This window comes from Rana temporaria, chromosome 1, assembly GCF_905171775.1.
Source record: "Rana temporaria chromosome 1, aRanTem1.1, whole genome shotgun sequence".
Classification (NCBI taxonomy): Eukaryota; Metazoa; Chordata; class Amphibia; order Anura; family Ranidae; genus Rana; species Rana temporaria.
Window position 1 is genome coordinate 432,372,444 of NC_053489.1, and position 21,896 is coordinate 432,394,339.

A 21,896-nucleotide genomic window follows, 5' to 3' on the forward strand; every position below is an offset into this window, starting at 1 on the left:
TTGTGTCCATTACCACCTACACCCCGGACTTTACAGCTGGACAGTACCTATTACACCTCTCCTCTCTACCCAATTCAGTCTACAAGAAATCTATTATTGTGTTTCTTATCAACGCGGCAAAGCTGTGTATTCCGGTTAAATGGTCGCAAGCAACCCCTCCAAAAATTTCAGAGTGGATACGCAAAGTGGATCACATTGCATATATGGAGGAATTGATATCCCATTTTAGAGATTCTTCTAGGAATTTCCGAGATAAATGGGCATGCTGGCACCACTTTGCGGATTCTTCTGAATACCGTACTTTGTTGGATTCCTGATGAGTCCCGGAATCTGATTAATCTCCTCTGTTGTTCCTATTTTCAATAACTTTGTCAATTTGAATCACACCGCTTATAATAGGATGGTTTCCTCAACCCTCCCTCTACCTTGCCTTCCCCTACCCCTTCCTTTCCCCCCTAAATACTCTAATTTTATCTTGAATGCTTTGTTGTGACTATGATGGATCACTAACTTTAAATATTGATCCTCGTTTTATGTTCTTGAATGTAATGTCACTTATTCGACTTATTGCATACATTGTAACAAGATCGCTCTTACATGTTTTAAAAACCCAATAAACATATTTGAAAAAAAAAACGAAAGTGAAACTAGAGACACATTATATGATAGAATTTAATCTATTTTTAATCATTTTTAAAAGGAATCAGTTAACTTTTATGTCTCTATACCCTGTAAACAGTAATTTCAGCAAAAAAAAATGTTTTCCTTTAGTGACCCTTTAAGTTGATCAAATGGCAAGGCCGCAGACTTCCAGTTTCTTGCTATAGTTATTTTCGCTGAGGTAAATATGAATGCCACCAGCCGTCTCTGGGATCCGGATGCCTTAGATACCTTACCGCACAGGAGCACGTGTTTTGCAGATTTAACTAAATTAACCTGGGTAAGGGAGTAGATGAAATTATACACCCTGATCCAGAACCTCCGGACCTTAAGACAGGTCCACCATACATGGTAGGTGGTGCCCGTCTGTCCACATCCTCTAAAGCACTCCTGAGTGGCACCAGGCACAAAGGCGGCCAGTCTGGCCGGACAAAAGTGGTTTTAAAGGCTGAAGGTTTTTTACCTGCATGCTTTTTTATGAAGTTTCTAAAAGCAGTCACCTAGCAGGTAATGACATAGCAACTGCAGTATGCACACACCTATAGTGCTGTATTTTTTTTTTTAACACAGCTACTGCGGAAAATAATATTGGAAGCATAACAATCTACAAAAAGGCATATGAAATTACAATTTTTACAGTTAATAATTATTTTTCAGCAATAGCCGTATTTCTGCTATTTGTGTTAGTTTTATGATGAGTTCAGCTTTAAATGTTAAAGAATTTACAGTTTCCCTAAACATCATTATCACTTATTGTACTTTAAAAATGGCAGAACTGTTATCAAAACTAACACAATACTTTGCACTGTTTTTTTTGTTTATATGATGCAATTTCAAGTACTATTTATAAAGTTACTACCCAGTATTGTAACCATGTATTTGTTCCAGAAAGATATTATATATCAGGTTTCAGAATTATTTCCAATTTGACATTTTCACAAAGCTTCAGTTATTTCCTCATTGGAATTTGGTCAATTTGATTTGTACATTGGTTACTATTTAACTAACTACCATACATAACATGACACGATATTGCTGCTATATTAGAGATCTTAGAACTCAGAGGACCAGGTCTGGACTAGGAAAATGTTTCTGTTTAACCAAGATAAATATACCAAGCCTCTCCAATATTTTGTTATGTATTACTGGTACTGTATTCATATAGCACCAAAAATTTACACCGGGGTGGGCATTATTTGTTCAAGGGGCCACATGTTGTGGAGGACCGAACTTGAAGTGATACTAAAGGTTCAAATAAAATAAAATAAAAATAACAAACATGTCATACTTACTTCCACTGTGCAGTTTGTTTTGCACAGAGTGGCCCCAAACACCATCTTCTGGGGTCCCCCGGCGGCTCTCGCGGCTCCTCCCTGCATCAGATAACCCCCTAGGAGAACCGCTCTCCCAGGGGGTTACCTTGCGGACACGCTCCCGTGTCCAGCATTTGGCATCCATAGCTGCCGAATGCAGGACTCGGCCCTGCCCCCCTCAGGCGCCCCCTGCTATCAATCTATATAATCAAGAGCCAAGAAACCCCAGGCAGAGAGACGGTCCACATGAATGGACTGGAACGGCTTTCTTACACAGGTTAGCAAGCATAGGTGTTAGAAGGTTGGAGGGGACAGTTATAAAAGTAGTTAGGGTTAAGCTGGAATTCCACTGTAAAGTCTAAAATTTAGACCTCACAATCTAAGTAGGATCCCATTAAGGTACCAACATATATTTGGACAGGGGGAGGAAACCTGACAAGCACACAAAGAACATTCAAACTTCATGCAGGTCATGTCTTGGTTGGGATACAAACCAGAAATCTTGGTGCTGCAAGGCAGGAATGATAACCACTGAGCCAGTGGTGGAACTACCAGGGTTGCAAGAGTCACACATGCAACCGGGCACTGGCGCTCCGCCATTGTCGGGGGGGGGGGGCTCCAGCAGGGTTGCTAGCCACAGGGCTCTGAGCTGAGAATGCCTCTCTCATACAGCCAAAATCCTGCACTCTTCCCCTCCCTCGCATAGATAGAGAACAAAAGAGATTCCCCAGGGATTTTTTGGGCCAAGATTAGATGCCAGAAAAATTGAGTAGAGAGCATGTAAAAAAAATTACAAATATATTACAAAAGACATACAAGTACATGAAAAAGGTGTTTGATAAAAATATAACACAATGGTCATGCTACAATGGTATACCGCTAGATACTGAAGCACCTGGTAGGTCTCACATTGGGGGGCCAACCATAATGCATAAATTCAGAAGTCCAGACATGTTTCGGATATTTAAATGTTAAATTCCTTCTTAAGGGGCTGATTAAAGGCTGGTTGTATTATCTAGTAACATAACAGCAAAAAAAAATAATATGTACAGTATAATCAAGTCAGAAAAGTATACAGTAGTGTAATATGAATATACAGGCGTAAACAAAAACAAGAAACAGCATGACAGATATGTATATGGAACAGGCATTTTTGAATCTTAAAATACCTAAAAAATAACCATCTCTGATGGATTGTGGTACAAATCCAGATCCATTTTATATAGGGTTACGTCTGGGAGAGGAGAAAGCTGATCCGCTCCTTCTCCTCCCGTCCCCCCTCCTCCTGTAAGCACCACAGGAAGTGTGAAGTTATGCAGCTGAATTCAACTGCTTGGCTTCACACTTCCGGCTTCACATTTCCTGTGGTGAACACACAGGAGGAGAGGAGCGGGAGGAGAACGAGGAGATTGTCTCTCTGCTCCACCGTCCGTGCAAGAGAGGAAGGAGGGGGAACTGTCAGTGTAGGCTCTGGGCTGTATGGGAGAGATGCTCTCAGCTCAGAGACCTGCTGAGAAGGCACTGATAGGCAACACTTATGAGCACTGATAGGCATTATTGATGAGCACTCATAGGTGGCACTGGCGACATTGATGAGCACTGATAGGTGGCACTGATAGACAGAACTGATAGGCGCCACTGATAAGCACTGATAGGTGGCACTAATTGGCACTGATAGGCAGCACTGATATGCGGCATTGATGAGCACTGATAGGCGGCACCGATGAGCACTGATAGGCAGCATTAATGAGCACTGATAGAGAGCACTGATGGGCACGGATAGGCGGCATTGATGGCCACTGATATGCGGCATTGATGAGCACTGATAGGTGTCACTGATAGACAGCACTGATAGGCGCCACTGATGAGCACTGATAGTTAGCATTGATGAGCACTGATAGGCTGCACTGATTGGCAATAATATGCGGCATTAATGAGCACTGATAGGTGCCACTGATAGGCAGCATTGATTAGCACTAATAGGTATCACTAATGGTCACTGGTAGGCGGCACTGAGAGGCAGCACTGATAATCAAGGCACTGATGATCAGTGCCCTGATTATCAGTATACTGACAGTTTTGTTGGTTAACAGCTCTCCTTTTCTCTCACAGACACAGCGTGGGAGTAAAGGGCTGCCGATCACCGGCAAGTCTGTTTACAAGTGATCAGCTGATCACATAGTAAAGGACCGTTGTGATTGGGCCTTTACGGTGATCTGTAATCAGCTGTTTCCGAAGGACACAGCAGTCACAGCGCACGCTGGATGCATGCCACAGAGGGCACACAGGAGGCAGGGTTCTAGGAGGATGTCCATGCCCTCCCAGAAGTAGAAGCCGGATGGAGGGGGGGTCGGGGGGGTCAGGGGGGCCCTTCATGGTTTCTTGCATGGTGGCCCTGAAGGTTCTAGTTACACCTCTGTACTGAGCAATTTTGTGCACAGTGTGTATATTAACACTATAGTAATAGAAACATAGATGTACCCAACCAAGTGTAATACTTATTCTGAGTGCAGAGAACATTTTAAATCTTTTTTTGCCACAGTACAAATAGTGTATTATAGTACAAATTGCAGTTGTGTTTAACCTCACATGTAGATATTCTAGATTATTACAAAACCTGCATGCCTGTGGGGCCAAACCCTCCTTTTTCTTCATGGAGGATCAAAGTGCAGTATTAACACTGCTTTTAGCTTGGCAGGTCCTTTGGGGACAGATTTAAAGCGTATCTAAACTCAAAAGCAAGCTTGTAATATCCGATGTTAGTAGAGCAATTTTTCCCTGCTGTTCTATTATTCAATTGTGTTCTGACAGGGGGACGGCCCTCCCCGCCAGATTACTCCGGCAAATGGCGGAGAGCACTGATCAATAGCCAGACGGCTGCTGGTTTTCCAGTATGTTTGGCTGGCTTCTGTTAGACTGGCTGCCGTACACATGGGCTGAATGTCGGCCATTTATTATTGAATCGGCTGATGTGACCCGACATTTAGCCTGTGTGTACTAGGATTTAGATGTGGTGGCTACCTTAGATTTTTGAGGTTTTTTTGCCTTTATTTTTTTCTGGTGATCAAGCCAGTAAGTCTGTTATTTTTCAGCTCCCATTTACAGACCAAGTATCAGAGTTGAGACAAACCATTTATCACTGGGTGCTTACAAGGGTAAGCTTTTATTCATCTATTTAAAACTTTTATCCCAGAAGGAAAAAAACTATTCTTGTAACAGCTTAAAAAGTGTTAGCTGGAGGTCTACTTTAATTGATTGTCAAGTCCATCTAAATCTGTTAGTGTATTTAACACAGCCCTCTCCCCAGACTGCCAATGTTGCTGTCCAAGAGTGGCTCTGTAGTTCTCCATCCAGAGTGGAGAAACCCAAAGACAGGAATGCCGCGTACACGCGATCGGAAATTCCGACAAGAAAAACATGGATTTTTTTCCAATGAAATGTTGGCTCAAACTTGTGTTGCATACACAAGGACACACAAAATTCAGACCGTCAAGAACGTGGTGACGTACAACACTACAACAAGCTGAGAAAAATTTAGTTCAATCATTCCGAGAATGCGTCGAATTGATCCCAAGCATTTTTTTTTCACGTCGGAATTGCATACAGACGATCTGAATTTTCGACAAGAACTTTTCTTGTCGGAAAAATTGAGAACCAACTCTCAAATTTTTGCTGTTGGAAATTCCGACAGAAAAAGTCAGATGGAGCCTACACATGCTCTGAATTTCCGACCAAAAGCTCACATTGAACTTTTCTTGTCGGAATTTCCAATCGTGTGTACGCAGCAGAAGTGTGCTGCTAGCTGGATCACCAGGCGAAATAAAGGGAAAAAATGAAAAAATTCTATGAATGCAGCCATATTTAAAGAAGAATTCTTGCCTAAAACTAACTAAACTAACTAAAAATGTTCCCTCTCCCCTGCTTCCTATGCTGACTAGCCTGTATAAAAAAAGGTGTATACTTATCCTATATTCAGCCCACTTCACTTCGCTCATGGAACCTGGCTTCCCTGTGTGAGTTATGCCTCGTTTCCACTGAGCGGAATGGTTTGGGTCGGTACAGTTTGGAACAGTGAGAATGGTCCACTGCAAGTCGGATCATCAGGGGCCATACAAGGTTTAGAAAAAATGCCTAGCGTGCCCACCAATCAGTGGAATGTATTGTATCTCCGCCCTAACCGAACCGTTCCATTTTCATTTTCACATTTAAAGCAGGACCCAGAATGGTGCGGTACGGTTCGGTTTTATGGCACATTTTCATAATGGAAACACCAAAATAGCATACCGTACTGATCCGATCCGCTCAGTGGAAATGAGGCATTAGTGGCGGCTGCAGGGGAAAGGTGGGAAAGTCAACAATGGCTGGGATATGGGAGCACATGGGTGATGTCGCTGCTCCTGGATTTCCCAGCCATTGTTCAGTGCTTAAAGTGTTACTAAACCCATGAATGTATAGTGAGACCACAGCACACACAACCTTCAAATGTTGTTTTTTCTTTAAAATAAAACCATTATATACCTTTTTAGACAAGCGGTCATGTGACTACCAGCATTGTCCGGCCGAGCGCTGAAGGTTCTTCTAGGAGGAGACTTCAATCTCTGATGTGGATCATGATGTGACTGACCCTCTTTCCAGCCAGCGCTGATTGGCGCCGTGCCGATGACATGTACAAAACAACATACGTTCTCTCCAATAATAGAGACCAAACTGAGCATGTGCCACCTGACTCCACGCACTGTGTCTTATCCGGACTTGTCAGGGGGACAATGCAGGAAGGGCAGGATCTTTGCATACAGGATCAAACATATTTTTTAAACAATGCAGATGATTAACCCCTTAGATTCCACAGTGAGTATAACAAGCATGCTATTCTGCAAATAGACTGATTTTACTGTTGTGGGTTTAGTAACACTTTAACCACTTGCGGACTGCCTCGGCAGAATGGCACGAACAGGCAAAGCAATGTATATATACTTTGCTTTGAACCTGCCCCCCAGCCCGCGCGCGGGCCCACTGTGGTCTCCGTGACTGTGCCTGCGGGACCCTCAGACTCGATGTCTGCCGGTGACCCATCGATCGAGTCACAGAATGGCAGAACGGGGGGATGCCTTTGTAAACAAAGCATTTCCCTGTTCTGCCTAGTGACATGTCACTGATCGTCTGCTCCCCCTCATCTGGAGCAGCGATCAGTGACGTGTCACTCGTAGCCAAGCCCCCTAACAGTTAGAATCACTCCCTAGGACACACTTAACCCCTCCCCCCAGTGGTTAACCCCTACACTGCCAGTCACATTTATACAGTAATCAGGGCATTTTTATAGCACTGATTGCTGTATAAGGCTCTGTACACACGATCAGTCCAAACTGATGAAAACAGACTGAAGTTCAGTTTCATCAGTCCAAACCGACCGTGTGTGGGCCCCATCAGTCAGTTATCCTTCGGTCCAAAAATTTAGAACATGCTTTAAAATTGAACTGATGGACTGATAACCGATAGGTCAAAACCGATGGTTAGTACGTAAAAGCATTGGTTCAAAACCCGCGCATGCTCAGAATCAAGTCGACGCATGCTTGGAAGCATTGAACTTAGTTTTTTTCAGCACATCGTTGTATTTTACGTCACCACGTTGGACTCGATCGTTTTTTTAACTGATGGTGTGTAGGCACATCAGACCATCAGTCAGCTTCATCGGTTAACCGATGAGAACGGTCCTTCAGTCTGTTTTCATCAGTTTGGACTGATCGTGTGTACAGGGCCTTAATGTAAATGGTCCCAAAAAAGTGTCCGATGTGTCCCCCATAATGTCGCAATCATTAAAAAAATGGCAGATCGCTGCTATAACAAGTAAAAAAAAAATGCTATAAAACTACCCCCTATTTTGTAGACGCAAACCAATCAATATACGCTTATTGCTATATTTTTTTTTACCAAAAATACATATCGGCCTAAACTGAGAAAAAAAACTGAGAAAAAAAATTGAGGATATTTATTATAGCAAAAAGTACAAAATATTGCTTTTTTTCAAAATTGTCGCTCTATTTTTGAACTCTAGAAAAGGCTACGCAAGGGCACCTCCAACTGCTCTGAGGAGATTCTGACGTCACAAGAGTTGACCACTCACCCGCCCATTGTGAGTTTCGTCACAGCTTTTTTGGTGGTTTTACCTTGCCAGAAATTGATAATGCTTCATGGGCTATGCCCTCAAGTTTAATTCTGGGGTCAGTTTAATGCCTGTCTTGCATTGATGCTGGAGACAGGCATCTTAGACTATCCGTGTTTTGTTATGGATGCTCATTGTATAACTTTGACTAGTATTGTTATGTGGTATTTTGAATATTATTACAGTTTGTAAGTTCATTAAAACCAGTCGATGTGTCTTTTTTGGGGGTAAGGTATTGGTTTAATAACTGGTTAAAATGCGCCTATGCATCTCAGCAGCCATGCTATACAACGGTTGTTCATCTCTCTCATTGCAAGTCTACCAGACAGGTCTATCTGACTGAAAACAATGTAGTCCCAATGTGGCTAGGCGTTTTTTTCTCTGAAGTTAATGAATGCTTTTCTTGAAAAATATAAATAAACTGCTTCAGATATGAGGTGTACATACCTAGGGTGACCAGACATCCCTGGTTTCAGGGGACAGTCCCCAGATTGAGGACACCATCCCCAGACAAAGTCTGTCCCTGGTTTTGTCCCCGGATTGGATTTGAACAGGGGCTGGGGCAATTTCAAAGACAGTCAGTGCAGAATTAAAAAAATAATAATTCTGAATTACACCCCCCCGCACCTACTAGCTTAGGGGGTGTATTTTTTTCCATTATCTGTGCCCCTTTCTGATGATCATGTGCTGGTCGGAATGGAGTGAATATTTCTTCAGTTTCAGGTGCATGCCCATTCTCCTCCGCTTGCATGTTCTTCTGCCTTGGCTCAAGTCCCGGCCAGCCGCCTGCCTGTTTATCTCCTTGCCTTCCCTGGCGAAGTGTTCTTCCTCTGCTCCCCACCCAGTTGCTGGGGCCCAGAGAGTAAGACTTGATAGGCTGTGAGGGGGGCGGTGACGGGCAGAGAGTCGCTGATTGCCGCCATTACTAGTAAAAAAAAAAAAAAAAGTCCCCTTATTTCATTTAAAAAATCTGGTCACCTAGAGGTTTTTGTACATACCTGCAGTAGAGTCCCAGACTTTCCTATAACCGTTGAATCCCAAGACATTTTCACAGGTAAAGGTTTGGCACTTTTTGATGAAGTTTGCTCACAGTTTCCTGTGTTCTTCACATTCCTATTGGCCATCATACTGATATGCCAGTAGGAATATGTGGTGACAGAGAGACAAGCTTCTGCATCTTTACCCAGAATATATGCTTTGCCTGTCAAAACTGACCAGAATTTAGCCATGACAAGAAGGTCTAGGACAGTGTTTTGAGAAACACTCTGGTCCTCAAGGCACCCCAACAGGTCATATTTTCAGGCTTTCCATTATTTTGCACAAGTGATTTGATCAGTTTCACTGCCTTGGTAATTATCACAGCCGTTCCATTTGAGGGAAATCCTGAAAACATGACCTGTTGGGGTGCCTTGAGGACAGGCATTGAGAAAAACTAGTCTAGGATACTGCTGCCCAGTATAGAACATAATGGAGCAGATCATTTTCATCTTGTGTCTCTAACCTACCACCTGAATGCTTCAGATATTTCCCCTCTGTTACTGTTCCAATGACAATTTACCCCAGACCCTCCTAGAATTCTAGTGAGAAGAAAATCTCTTCAAGGTGAGGAAAATCATGTGTGCCCAGTAGGAGATTTTCCCTCCATTACCGTTCCAATGACATTTTACCTCAGGTTTTAGTGAGAGAAAATATCTTTAAGGTGAGGGAAATCAAATATGCCCAAGATATCTCTGCTATTATTATTCTGATGACAATTTAACTCTGGTTTTAGTGAGAGGAAATCTCTGCAAGGTGAGGTAAATCAAATGTGCCAGATGAAAGAGTTTCCCTCTATTACTGTTTTGATGACAATTCAGATCCTGGTTTTAGGCCACTTCTTGCAAGCACTGGCGACGTCACTGAGACTTTAATATATACTATTGTATTTAGAATATGAGGTTGTATAGTTGGATGTTCTTTTTATGTTTTTATATTGTATTATATGCTTTATATATATATATATATATATATATATATATATATATATATATATATATATATATATATATATATATATATATATATATATATATATATATATATATATATATATATATAATCATGATGATCTGAAGGAATTTTTTGGGTGTAATATTTGTAATGCAATTTTAAATATGTTGCATAAAAAAATAATCAAGTTTCAAATATTTTCAATTTTTATAGTTGTATTTAGGCAGAGTACAGATACCAATATATGCTTTTTTCTTATAACTTTTTGTATTTTTTTTTTCTAGCTCCATCTACAGTAAGCAACCAGCTGTATTTCCAAAGAACACAAGAAAAAACATTCTGAATCATGTTTGACCCCAATGTGAAGTACCAGCCATGCAGTACCACAGATACACCTGTAAGTAATATATGAACCATCTTCCACTCTGCATGTCAGCCCAACTCAGTCTTACAAAAGTTCCCACTACAAAAAAAGTTGAAGTCCCACATCAGGAAACTTGAAAATCCTCCTTTGCAGTGGGGTTGCGCCTGCACTGTTGTGGGTTATTAACTGCTCGTTTAGATCTAAGGGAAACTCTGCTCCTAAGCGCTGCTAGGTTGGTCCCCACAATGACATCTTCCCCATGCTTCAGTGATCCTGACGTGACGTCATTAGAACCATTGCAAGGTCCATATCCCTATATTCAATGAGATGACACTGAGGGACAGTCTGGAGCACAGGGAAGCAGATGATCGAGTAAGTAAAAGAATTTCCAGATTTCCTGGAGTTGGGTTTTAACTTGGCTGTACTATGTATGAATTGTGGCCAATTTCTGATGATCTGGCTGCAGTTTGCTACTTGAGTGGCCCTGTCGCCATCCTCCTGCCTGGCATCCTTCTTTTGAAAAAATGAAGGAACCTGTCAAACCAACAGCAGCTACCTCCAATCAGATGCAACCACTGTTCCAGTATTCTGTCAGAATGCAAAAAGCTGCAGTCAGAGATTCGTCCATCTGCACTGTACAGCATGGATGGAGGAATATGTTAGATCTCCCTGTGTATAGCCAGCTTTAGCCTACACCGTGTCTCAACTCACAAAACCAACATTCCTTGCTTTGCTCACACATATTCTTATAAAATCACATTGTAAACACAAAATGTTCAGCTGAACTAGCAGTTATATTTTATTTATTGGCAAGTAACTGTTATAATAAAAAAATGTCATGGTACTTTTCTTTCAGCCTTTGGCCGCAGTAAAGAAACAACACCTCTGTTAATGGCAAGTATGGTTTTATAATAAAAGCTGTGATGCACATATTATAAAATCATGCTTACTTAACAAATCTATTTGAAATAAGCAAATGCTATTTTGTAAGCACACATATTTTATAAAAAAAAATGGGAAATAAGGCCTAGTGGGAACAGGATGTATGTTCTGGGAAAAATATCTTGATAAGAGATTTGTAAATTCAGTGAACACAGAAGATGGAAGTCTCCTGTGGACCCAGTTTCCTGTGTATTGCAGGGGATGGGACTTGTGCTAACAAAAACCTGCTTCTTCTGAAACAATGAAGCAAGGTTCTCCACCTGAGTAAGAATAACAAATACTATACAATAGCCATGGTTTAACTGTTGTGTCTAGTGATGTCTTGCTTAAAATTTACGCATATCTTATTTTAATGGTAAGGCCATTTATTTTAATGTGTTAAGACCATTTGTTAGCTTATGAATAGCGGTAATGAATAATCCCATTAAAAAAAATGGCAATTTTTTTTGGTTGTCCATTTGTCAAAAGTATTGGGAAGCCTGCCTTTTTATGCACATGAACTTTAAAGCAGAGGTTCACCCTAAATCGAAACTACTGTTTAATCAGAGCAGCTCAGTATGTATATATTGTACAGGACGCCATGGCTGGGTCCTGGAAGGACGTTATATTTCCCCTCTGTTTGGACTGTGGTGCCATTAAGGGAATGGAAAGGGTTAACGCACCTGTCTAAGGAAGTAGTTTAAAGCAGACAGGAAGTGCAGGTGAGAGGGAAGGAGTGTAGGAGAGTCCAATGCATGGTGAATGGTGGACAAGGAAAGCTGTGAAAGCTATGAAAAGCTGTGAAAAGCTGTGAAAAGACTTGGCAGTGTCCTGCCTAAAAACCTGCTACTGAAGGACTTACCTGGAAGGACTGTTTGACTGCGATAGCAGTTCTGAGCTGTACAAGTCGGTGAGACTGTTACTTCTTTTGTTTTTGCTGCTGCTAAGCCATTTAAGTTTAATAAACCTCAGTTTTGATTTAAGAAGCCTGTGTCCTGCGATCAAGCTGGTCCCCCAAACATTACACTGGTGCTCGAATGCGGGCAGGACAGAATAACAGGCATAAGAAGAGAAAAAAAAAAAAAAAGTATTTTTTTCTTTTGCATCGGACTTTATATTGAACTGACATTTAAAGGAACAGTACATTGAATTTATGTCCTGGGTTAAAGCTGCACAAACATTGAAAGTTGAAGCAATGGAGGAGCTAATTAAACAGCTGACCCTGGCTAACATACAAGCGTAAACTTACCACAAAGAGGCGCTGGCTCTGCAGCAAGAAAATACTCGCCTGTTGGTGGACCAGTTAGCAGCCCAGCAAGCAGCCCAGCAAGGGGTTATGCAGGCTCAGGTGACTGCCTTAAAGGAAGCCGTGCAGCAGCTGTCTCAGGTTCAGGAGCCAGCGGCTGTTACCCCTGGCAACCAGGTGGCTGTGAGGGCAAGCCATTTTCTACAGAAATTGTCCCTGAGCGATGATGTAGAGGCATTTCTTGCTACGTTTGAGAGGACAGCAGAGAGAGAAGGATGGTCTCAGGACCAGTGGGCCGGCCTCATTGCTCCTTTTCTCACTGGAGATCCTCAAAAAGCCTACTTTGACCTGCCACCAGATGATGCTAAAGACTATCAAAAGCTAAAGGCAGAAATTCTGGTCCGTCTGGGGGTGACTACGGCCGTTTGGGCCCAACGTGTACACCAATGGAAATATCGTCCAGATCGGCCACCCCGGTCTCAAATGCATGACCTGGTGCAACTAGTAAAAAAATGGCTGCAGCCTGAGGTGTTGTCTGGCCCCCAAATTGTGGAGCGGGTCGTGCTGGACCGATACCTGAGGTCCCTGCCAGATGACCTCCAACGGTGGGTCAGCCATGGAGACCCCAAAACAGCAAACCTCCTTGTTGAGATGGTGGAACGATATACAGTGGTGGAGGACCTGCTCGGACCTACCAAGCGCATAGGGCCTAGTCTGCCACGGCCTGTTCGACCAACTGCTGCCCTTCGAAAGGATGTTCCAAGGAGCCCTGGGACAAACACCCCGGAAGACCAAGAGACACTCCCGGTACCTTCGCAGCGTTCTGTTCCTGTTCGGAGAGGAGGGGATGTACAATGTTGGCGATGTCATTCCTGGGGTCATACCCGGGCACACTGCCCACTGCAAGAGGAGCCCATGGAATGCAGGGTTCTTCGGAGGGGGTCTTTTTGTGCCCATAAAGTGTGCACCACACACCTCGACCTGGATGAGGAAAAGTTTGAGTGTGAAGTCCAAGTGAACCACCTCCCTGCCCGGGCTTTGTTGGACTCTGGAAGCATGGTAACCCTGGTTCATCCTAGAGTGATTGGGAAGATCGGTCCGGTAAGAAAAACTTTACGGGTGGTATGCATTCACGGGGACACTAGAGAGTACCCGCTCATCACGTTGTCTATCTCCTCAGCATGTGTCACTGTTACTCAAGAGGTGGGGGTGATAAAGAACTTGGTACATGATGTTATAATAGGACGAGACTGTCCATTGTTTGCAAAACTGTGGGAACAAGGAGAACAGTTCAGAGACTGGGGAGAAACTAGCCCCCCTGTTCCTGCTGCTGAGAGGGATAACCCTGAACTGCCAAACGTTAATGTGGACCCAGATGAGGAAAATGCTAATGATTGGGTTAATGGTGATGAAAGTAGTGTTGATACTATTGAGGATGTCAAGATATGTGGTCCACAGACCTACCAAAACACTAAGGGGGAGGAGCCTTTCCCACTTCAGGTAATGCTGGGGGAAGAGGATGAGGAAGTGGCCTCTACCCCTGCGCTGCCGGATTTGGGTGTTCCCCAGGGGGCATTTGGGACTGCTCAGATGCAGGACCCCACTTTGGCCCATGCACGGGAACAAGTTGTAGTAGTAAATGGGGTTCCCCAAGAGCCAGGTGCAAATGAGAGGTGGCCACACTTTGCAATATATAATGAATTGCTGTATCGGGTTACCAAGGAGAGAGAAAATGTGGTAGAGCAATTGTTGGTACCCCAACAATATAGACGAAAGGTTCTGGACCTGGCCCATGACGATGTGTTAGGGGGACACCTGGGAGTTGAAAAAACGGAGGCACGGATCACCGACCGGTTTTACTGGCCAGGTCTGAAAGCAAAGGTAAAGAGATACTGTACCTCTTGTCCCACCTGTCAGTTGACCGCTCCGGTGACTCATTTTCGGAGCCCTTTGGTCCCTCTGCCCATAATTGAGGTCCCATTCGAGAGGATAGCCATGGATATAGTGGGTCCCTTGGTAAAGTCAGCTCGAGGTCACTCCTACATATTGGTGATTCTTGACTATGCCACCCAATATCCTGAGGCGCTACCCCTGCGGAATACCTCCTCAAAGGCCATTGCCCCGGGAATTATTCCAGATGTTTACACGGACTGGTTTCCCCAAGGAAATACTCACAGACCAGGGTACCCCGTTTATGTCAAGGGTTATGGCCGATGTGTGTAAGCTGTTCCGGATTAAACAGCTACGCACATCGGTCTACCATCCCCAAACGGACGGGTTGGTGGAACGCTTTAATAAGACCCTTAAGTCTATGCTCAAGAAAGTGGTACAAAGGGATGGGAAAGATTGGGACTGCCTGTTACCAGCTCTCCTGTTTGCTATCCGGGAAGTGCCCCAGGCCTCCACGGGGTTTTCGCCCTTTGAGTTGGTATATGGGCGGAGACCTCGCGGACTTCTTGACGTGGTTAAAGAGGAGTGGGAAAGTGAACCTGTTCAGCATAAGAGTGTCCTGGAATATGTCTCCCAAATGCAGGAAAGGATCCAAACCGTGATGCCGCTAGTCAAAGAGCATTTGCAAAAGGCACAGGAGGCTCAATGACGGGTCTATAACAGGGCTGCTAAAATAAGGCACTTCCAAGTGGGGGATCGAGTAGCGGTGCTTATTCCCACTGTGGAAAGTAAGTTCTTAGCCAGGTGGCAAGGACCCTTTGAAGTTGTGGAAAAAGTGGGAGAGGTCAATTATAGAGTTCACCAGCCAGGCAAGAGGAAACCGTATCAGATATATCATGTCAACTTGTTAAAGCCCTGGACAGACAGGGAACCGGTGACCTCCCTGGCTAATGCAAGACTTGAGCCACAGGTTGGGGTGGAGAGTGTCCAAGTAGCAAATACCCTATCTAAATACCAAAGTCAGCAGGCAAAGGAGTTCTTGCAGAGAAATAAAAAGAAGTTTTCAGACTTGCCGGGGCTAACTAGTATCATAGAGCATGATATTATCACGGAACCTGGAGTCAAAGTTTTTGTCAGGCCCTACCGCATTCCAGAGGATCAAAGGAAGGCCGTTTCAGAGGAAGTAAAGAAGATGCTGGACCTGGAGATCATTGAGGAATCGCAGAGTGAGTGGTCGAGCCCGATTGTGTTGGTACCAAAGCCCAACGGGACTCTGCGATTCTGCAATGATTTCCGGAAACTTAATGAGGTTTCACGGTTTGATGCCTACCCCATGCCCCGGGTAGATGAACTTATTGAGAGACTAGGTCCAGCCAGGTATATCACAACATTAGACCTTACCAAGGGGTATTGGCAAATCCCATTAACTAAGGCTGCTAAAGAGAAAACTGCTTTTTCTACTCCAGAGGGGAGTTTTCAGTACAAAAGAATGCCTTTTGGACTGCAAACTGCTCCAGCCACGTTCCAGCGAGCAATGGATAGGATTTTACGACCTCATCGGGAGTATGCCTCAGTGTACTTGGACAACATAGTCATTTTTAGCAGAGACTGGGAGTCACACTTGCCCAAAGTCCAGGCAGTACTGGACTCTCTCTGGAAAGAGGGGTTTACAATAAACCCTGAAAAATGTGCTTTGGGAATGGAGGAGGTGAAATACCTGGGCTATATCGTGGGTAGAGGGGTGGTGAAACCTCAGGTCAGCAAGGTAGAGGCTATAAAGAGTTGGCCCCGCCCCCTCACAAAAAAGCAGGTACGTGCATTCCTGGGCATGGTGGGATACTACAGGAGGTTCGTACCCAACTTTGCCACATTGGCGGCTACATTGACCGATCTGACTAAGGGTCGGAAATCGGTCATGGTGGAGTGGAATGCAGACGCTGAGAAGGCTTTTTTGGTGCTCAAGTCAGCACTGTGCCAACACCCTGTCTTGATAGCGCCCAATTTTTCAGAAGAGTTTGTTGTCCAAACTGATGCTTCCGATGTAGGATTGGGAGCTGTGTTGTCACAGGTTGTTCGTGGTGAGGAACACCCAGTAGTCTTCCTCAGTAGAAAGTTGACACCAGCAGAGAAAAACTACGCTATTATTGAAAGAGAGTGTCTGGCCATTAAGTGGGCTCTGGAGTCCCTCAGGTATTACCTCTTGGGGAGGAAGTTTAGGCTCATTTCTGATCATGCCCCTTTAACATGGATGAGGCAGGGTAAAGGGACTAATGCCAGGATTACACGTTGGTTCCTGGCGCTGCAAGAATTTAAGTTTGTAGTGCTTTTTTGATGCTCTGGAAAGACAGCAACAACTAGCGCCCAGAGGCAATTCAGTTCGCATGCGTCGCGCTATATAAGTTTTTCATTCATTCATTCATTCAAAAGCAGTAGATGCACATGTAAAAAAAAAGAGGATTTCCCGCAGAACCCCCGATTTAAAGGCATCCCAGTCGTAGTCCGTGGGGTTTAATATTGAGTTGGCCCACCCTTTGCAGCTATAACAGCTTCAACTCTCCTGGGAAGGCACAAGGTTTAGGAGCGTGTCTATGGGAATGTTTGACCATTCTTCCAAAAGCGCATTTGTGAGGTCAGGCACTAATGTTGGACGGTCAAAGGAAGAGCTGCGCTGTTGTAAGCTAAAATGTGACACTAGTGACAATGAAGTGCTAGATAAATATCAATTAAAATTATGAAACACCGACTAAGTGAAATACAATTATATCTGTAAATAGGTCTGTGAGACCTCAATAAGATAACAAGAAGGGGTTAATTCTTAAATTAGGTAGAAACCTGAAAATTATCAAGTGAATAAATAGCAGTCCGTGTGAACAAACAAAAAAAATCCTTAGGAATACCATTAACAAAAATGTAATATATTAAAAAATACTAAAAAAAGGAAGGCGTAGCGTAAAACCCTTGAAAATTTAATAAGTAACATAAAAATGCACACTTACATCGAAGAAGTGAGATAAGGCATATAAAATACAATCTAGCTGGCTGGCTCTTCAATTCAGCATCCCGTATCTTCCGGGTCTGGCACACAACGCGGTGACGTCAGAACGTCATTCCTCCCAACATTTTGTCACTAGAGGGACGAAACGTTGGGAGGAATGACGTTCTGACGTCACTGCTACCAATAGAGACCCCAGGCTGGGATATCAACCAAATGCGCATATTGATCTCCTATAATTAGAGATAACATCCATCTGGTAAGCGACAGTGTTATTGTTTGGTGGAGGCACTATCCTGTCAGCACTTTTTCCTGAACTATTGGATTCGTTGTACACTGGGGATATTTAAGTTTATATGGACACTCTGCATTAGTATTTTTTAATATATTCCATTTTTTTTTACCTTTGACGTTATTGTTAATGGTATTCCTAAGGATTTTTTTGGTTTGTTCACACGGACTGCTATTTATTCACTTGATAATTTTCAGGTTTCTACCTAATTTAGGAATTAACCCCTTCTTGTTATCTTATTGAGGTCTCACAGACCTATTTAGAGATATCATTTTTTTTCACTCAGTCAGTGTTTCATAATTTTAATTGATATTTATCTAGCACTTCATTGTCACTAGTGTCACATTTTAGCTTACAACAGCACAGGTCTTCCTTTGACCATTATTAGTGTTGTATAACATTTTTAGTTGCCGCTTTACTATTTATCGAATTAGCGCAGTACACCCTTCTTTTTTACTAATGTTGGACGAGAAGGCTTGGCTCGCAGTCTCTGCTCTAATTCATCCCAAATGATCGGGTTGAGGTCAGGACTCTGTGCAAACCAGTCAAGTTCCTCCACTCCAAACTCACTCATCCATGTCTTTATGGACCTTGCTTTGTGCACTGGTGAGCAGTCATGTTGGAACAGGAAGGGGACATCCCCAAACTGTTCCCACAATGTTGGGAGCTTGAAATTGTCCAAAATGTCTTGGTATGCTGACACCTTAAGAATTCCCTTCACTGGAACTAAAGGGCCAAGCCCAACCCCTGAAAAACAACCCCACACCATAACCCCCCCTCCACCAAATGATTTGGACCAGTGCACAAAGCAAGGTCCTTAAAGACATGGATATGAGAGTTTGGGGGGGGGGACTTGACTGGCCTGCACAGGGATGAAGTAGAGTGGAGACTGCGAGCTAGGACTTCTCATCCACATCAGTGCCTGACCTCACAAATGTGCTTTTGGAAGAATGGTCAAACTATCCCATAGACACACTCTTAAACCTTGTGAATAGCCTTCCCAGAAGAGTTGAAGTTGTTATAGCTGCAAAGGGTGGGCTAACTCAATATTGAACCCTACGGACTAAGACTGGGATGCCATTAAAATTCATGGGCGTGTAAAGGCAGGCGTCCCAAAACTTTTGGCAATATAGTGTATGTAACGGTACAGATTATAGGTATTTGTAATATTTTATTTACTGTTAATATCTGCCTTATTAATGCTTATTTTGTCTTCAAATGCATACTCTTGTACTGGATCTATATGGAGACTTTGGACTGGCATTCTTTTTGTCTTGTGACTGAGAGCTTAAGGCCTTATGGTGCTGTGGCCTGTACAGTGTAAATGAGCTGTTTATTTATGCTGCTGTTACTCTATGGCAGGGGTCTCAAACTGGCGGCCCTCCAGATGTTGCGAAACTACAAGTCCCATGAGGCATTGCAAGGCTGACAGTTACAAGCATGACTCCCACAGGCAGAAGCATGATGGGACTTGTAGTTTCACAACAGCTGGAGGGCCGCCAGTTTGAGACCCCTGCTCTATGGGAATGCATCAGCTGTATGGGCACAGGCGCACCTCCTAATTTGACAGGCATCAGGGGTGGTTGCGCATCCCCAAACACACTGCGCAGCTTTTGAGCAAGCAACTTTGCCTAAGCTGAGGTAATATTATCAGTCTGCTGCAGGCAGACTCTCATTTACCAATCACACTTTAAAGCCTTATACACACGATCAGATTTTCAGACGATCATTCGTCTGTTTTTTTTTGCATGCTAGTCTCATGTCGAAAGTGAAGAGTTTACTCACCACACGAAAATTCTCGTAGGACAGAATACAACAGAAGTGATGTCATGTGTACGTGGTGTGTACTGCCTGTGTCCTCTGCAGTTTGCACCTAAAGCTACGTGGTGTGTACTGCCTGTGTCCTCTGCAGTTTGCACCTAAAGCTACGTGGTGTGTACTGCCCGTGTCCTCTGCAGTTTGCACCTAAAGCTAAGTGGTGTGTACTGCCCGTGTCCTCTGCAGTTTGCACCTAAAGCTACGTGGTGTGTACTGCCTGTGTCCTCTGCAGTTTGCGCCTAAAGCTACGCGGTGTGTGTACTGCCTGTGTCCTCTGCAGTTTGCACCTAAAGCTACGTGGTCCTCTGCAGTGTGCAGGCCATTAGTTTTGTATGTATTCTTTTGTTTCTGAGCATGCGTAGTCTTGCTCTTAAGATTTTTTTCGGACGAAAACCATACTGATTAAATGAAAATCGTATGTTGAGTTCACGTATGACAAAAATTTTATATTCTGCATATCCAGCTTTTGCCGGACGAAAAAGCACCATACTAACGATCCGAAAATCGACAGATCATTCGCTGGACGAAATGTTACTTCCCCTTTTCGTATGGTGTGTACGCTCCTGTTTTCTGCTGTTGCGTGTATTGACAGTGACATCAGGACTTGTCCCCGCCCCCCACTCCCGCGTCATTGGATTTGATTGACAGCAGCGGGAGCCAATGGCTGCGCTGCTATCAATCTATCCAATCAGGACACGAGAGACACTGGCTGGAGCTGGTGTGCTCGTTCCTGGTGCGGGTAAGACCGGGTTCAGGTAAGTAAAATGGGGGCACTGGGGGGCTGCTACACTGCATAGAATTCATGAAGGTGAAAAATCTTGAGGGTTGCCAACCCCTTTAAGATTGCAGAAAATCACAGGCTGAAAGGCTCACGTTTAGTGCCCAATGTATTTAGGGGCATATGCATAGAAAACAGAATATCTGCGTTCCAGGCATACGTCCCTAAACATATACAATTTCCATTCGGTACGGCTTTCAGCCCCCTCTAGCCACAGCATATTTCAGCCTACTATAGATTTCAGGAGGCTGCAGGCAGCTGGGCTGGATGCCTCCCCTCGGCCTCTCGGGTACTGAAATGTCAGAGCTGGCGCACATAGGTTAAATGCCCATGTAAAAGTAGCCTTACAGTACATCTACACATAATTTTGCATGCATTCACTCACCAAGAACAAAATACAGTATGTTTGATGCTAGGTGCACTTTACAGAACGATTCTTGCCAGCACTTGGAATCTAATCGGTGAACTGCAAAAATTACCGTATATTCAGGAGAGTTTGTGACTGTATTAAAGTCATAACATTCATTCAGGAAAAACAATCCAAAATATTTTTTAATTTCATTTGTGGCTGGATTTGGATTTTTTCTGTAGTAATAATAATATCCAGTGGCCATGTTGTCTGCAGGGGGCAGTGTGGTATCCTTGATTTTGGCCTGACTGTTGCACACACCCCCTAACTTTTTGAAATGAGAACGACGGACACCTATTAGCAAAAGTATGTAGGCATAGGACACACCCCTTGCCACACCCCTTTAAAGGAGAATTATACAAAATAATGACTCCTGAGGAAGTCACATGATAGTGACGAATGCGCATGAGTCCACTGAGAGGTATCGGAGGTGACGTTGGCGACAGATTGCCCCTCTTTTTACATGCTCAATTGTATTTTGAATTATGTGAGTACCCCTGTCTATTTGCTTTGAGAATTAAAATTTTTAAAACGGTATCACACCATCGATGCTTTATTTCTTTGGGGCGAGAAACTGACCAATCTGGGACGAGAACTCCAAGGAGGACCTGCCGTTGTTGGATCAGAGCCCATCGAGAGAACTATCTAATGTGGTTGGATCTATATGCTGTTACCTTACAGCAGTAAGGTAAGGGGACATCCTCACTTACCCTAAAAGGATCACTGGATACCCATTTTCCTCTCACTCCATATTGCGGACCCACACTTGCACTTTTGCTTTCTTGGACTGTTGAAATTTTACTTATATTTATTTTTTGCTGATATTTTTCAAGCCCTGTTGATGGACTGTTTATCACCAGTATAGGAGTGTCACCTAGCACAGTTACTTGGGAATTTTTTGCACCATTATTTATAGTGTATTTCATAACACTAAGAGGAACCTGTGGAGTCATATGATTTACACCAGTACTGTTATTGTTCACTGATCATTTTATATTTATTTTTATGCTGATGCCATTTGGGCTATATCGCTCCTCATTTCAATTACACCTTATCTGCATTCC

General features: G+C 43.5%; 1 protein-coding gene across 1 annotated transcript in view; it reads left to right on the top strand.

Annotated features, from left to right (window-relative positions):
• The window catches only part of ABCG2 (ATP binding cassette subfamily G member 2 (Junior blood group)), a 216,695-nt gene that overhangs the window by 99,844 nt on the left and 94,955 nt on the right, over positions 1–21,896 (top strand). The window contains exon 2 of the mRNA XM_040325764.1: positions 10,407–10,519. Coding sequence (XP_040181698.1) covers positions 10,469–10,519 — 51 coding nt within the window. The 5' untranslated portion in view covers positions 10,407–10,468. The remainder of the gene's footprint in view (positions 1–10,406; positions 10,520–21,896) is intronic.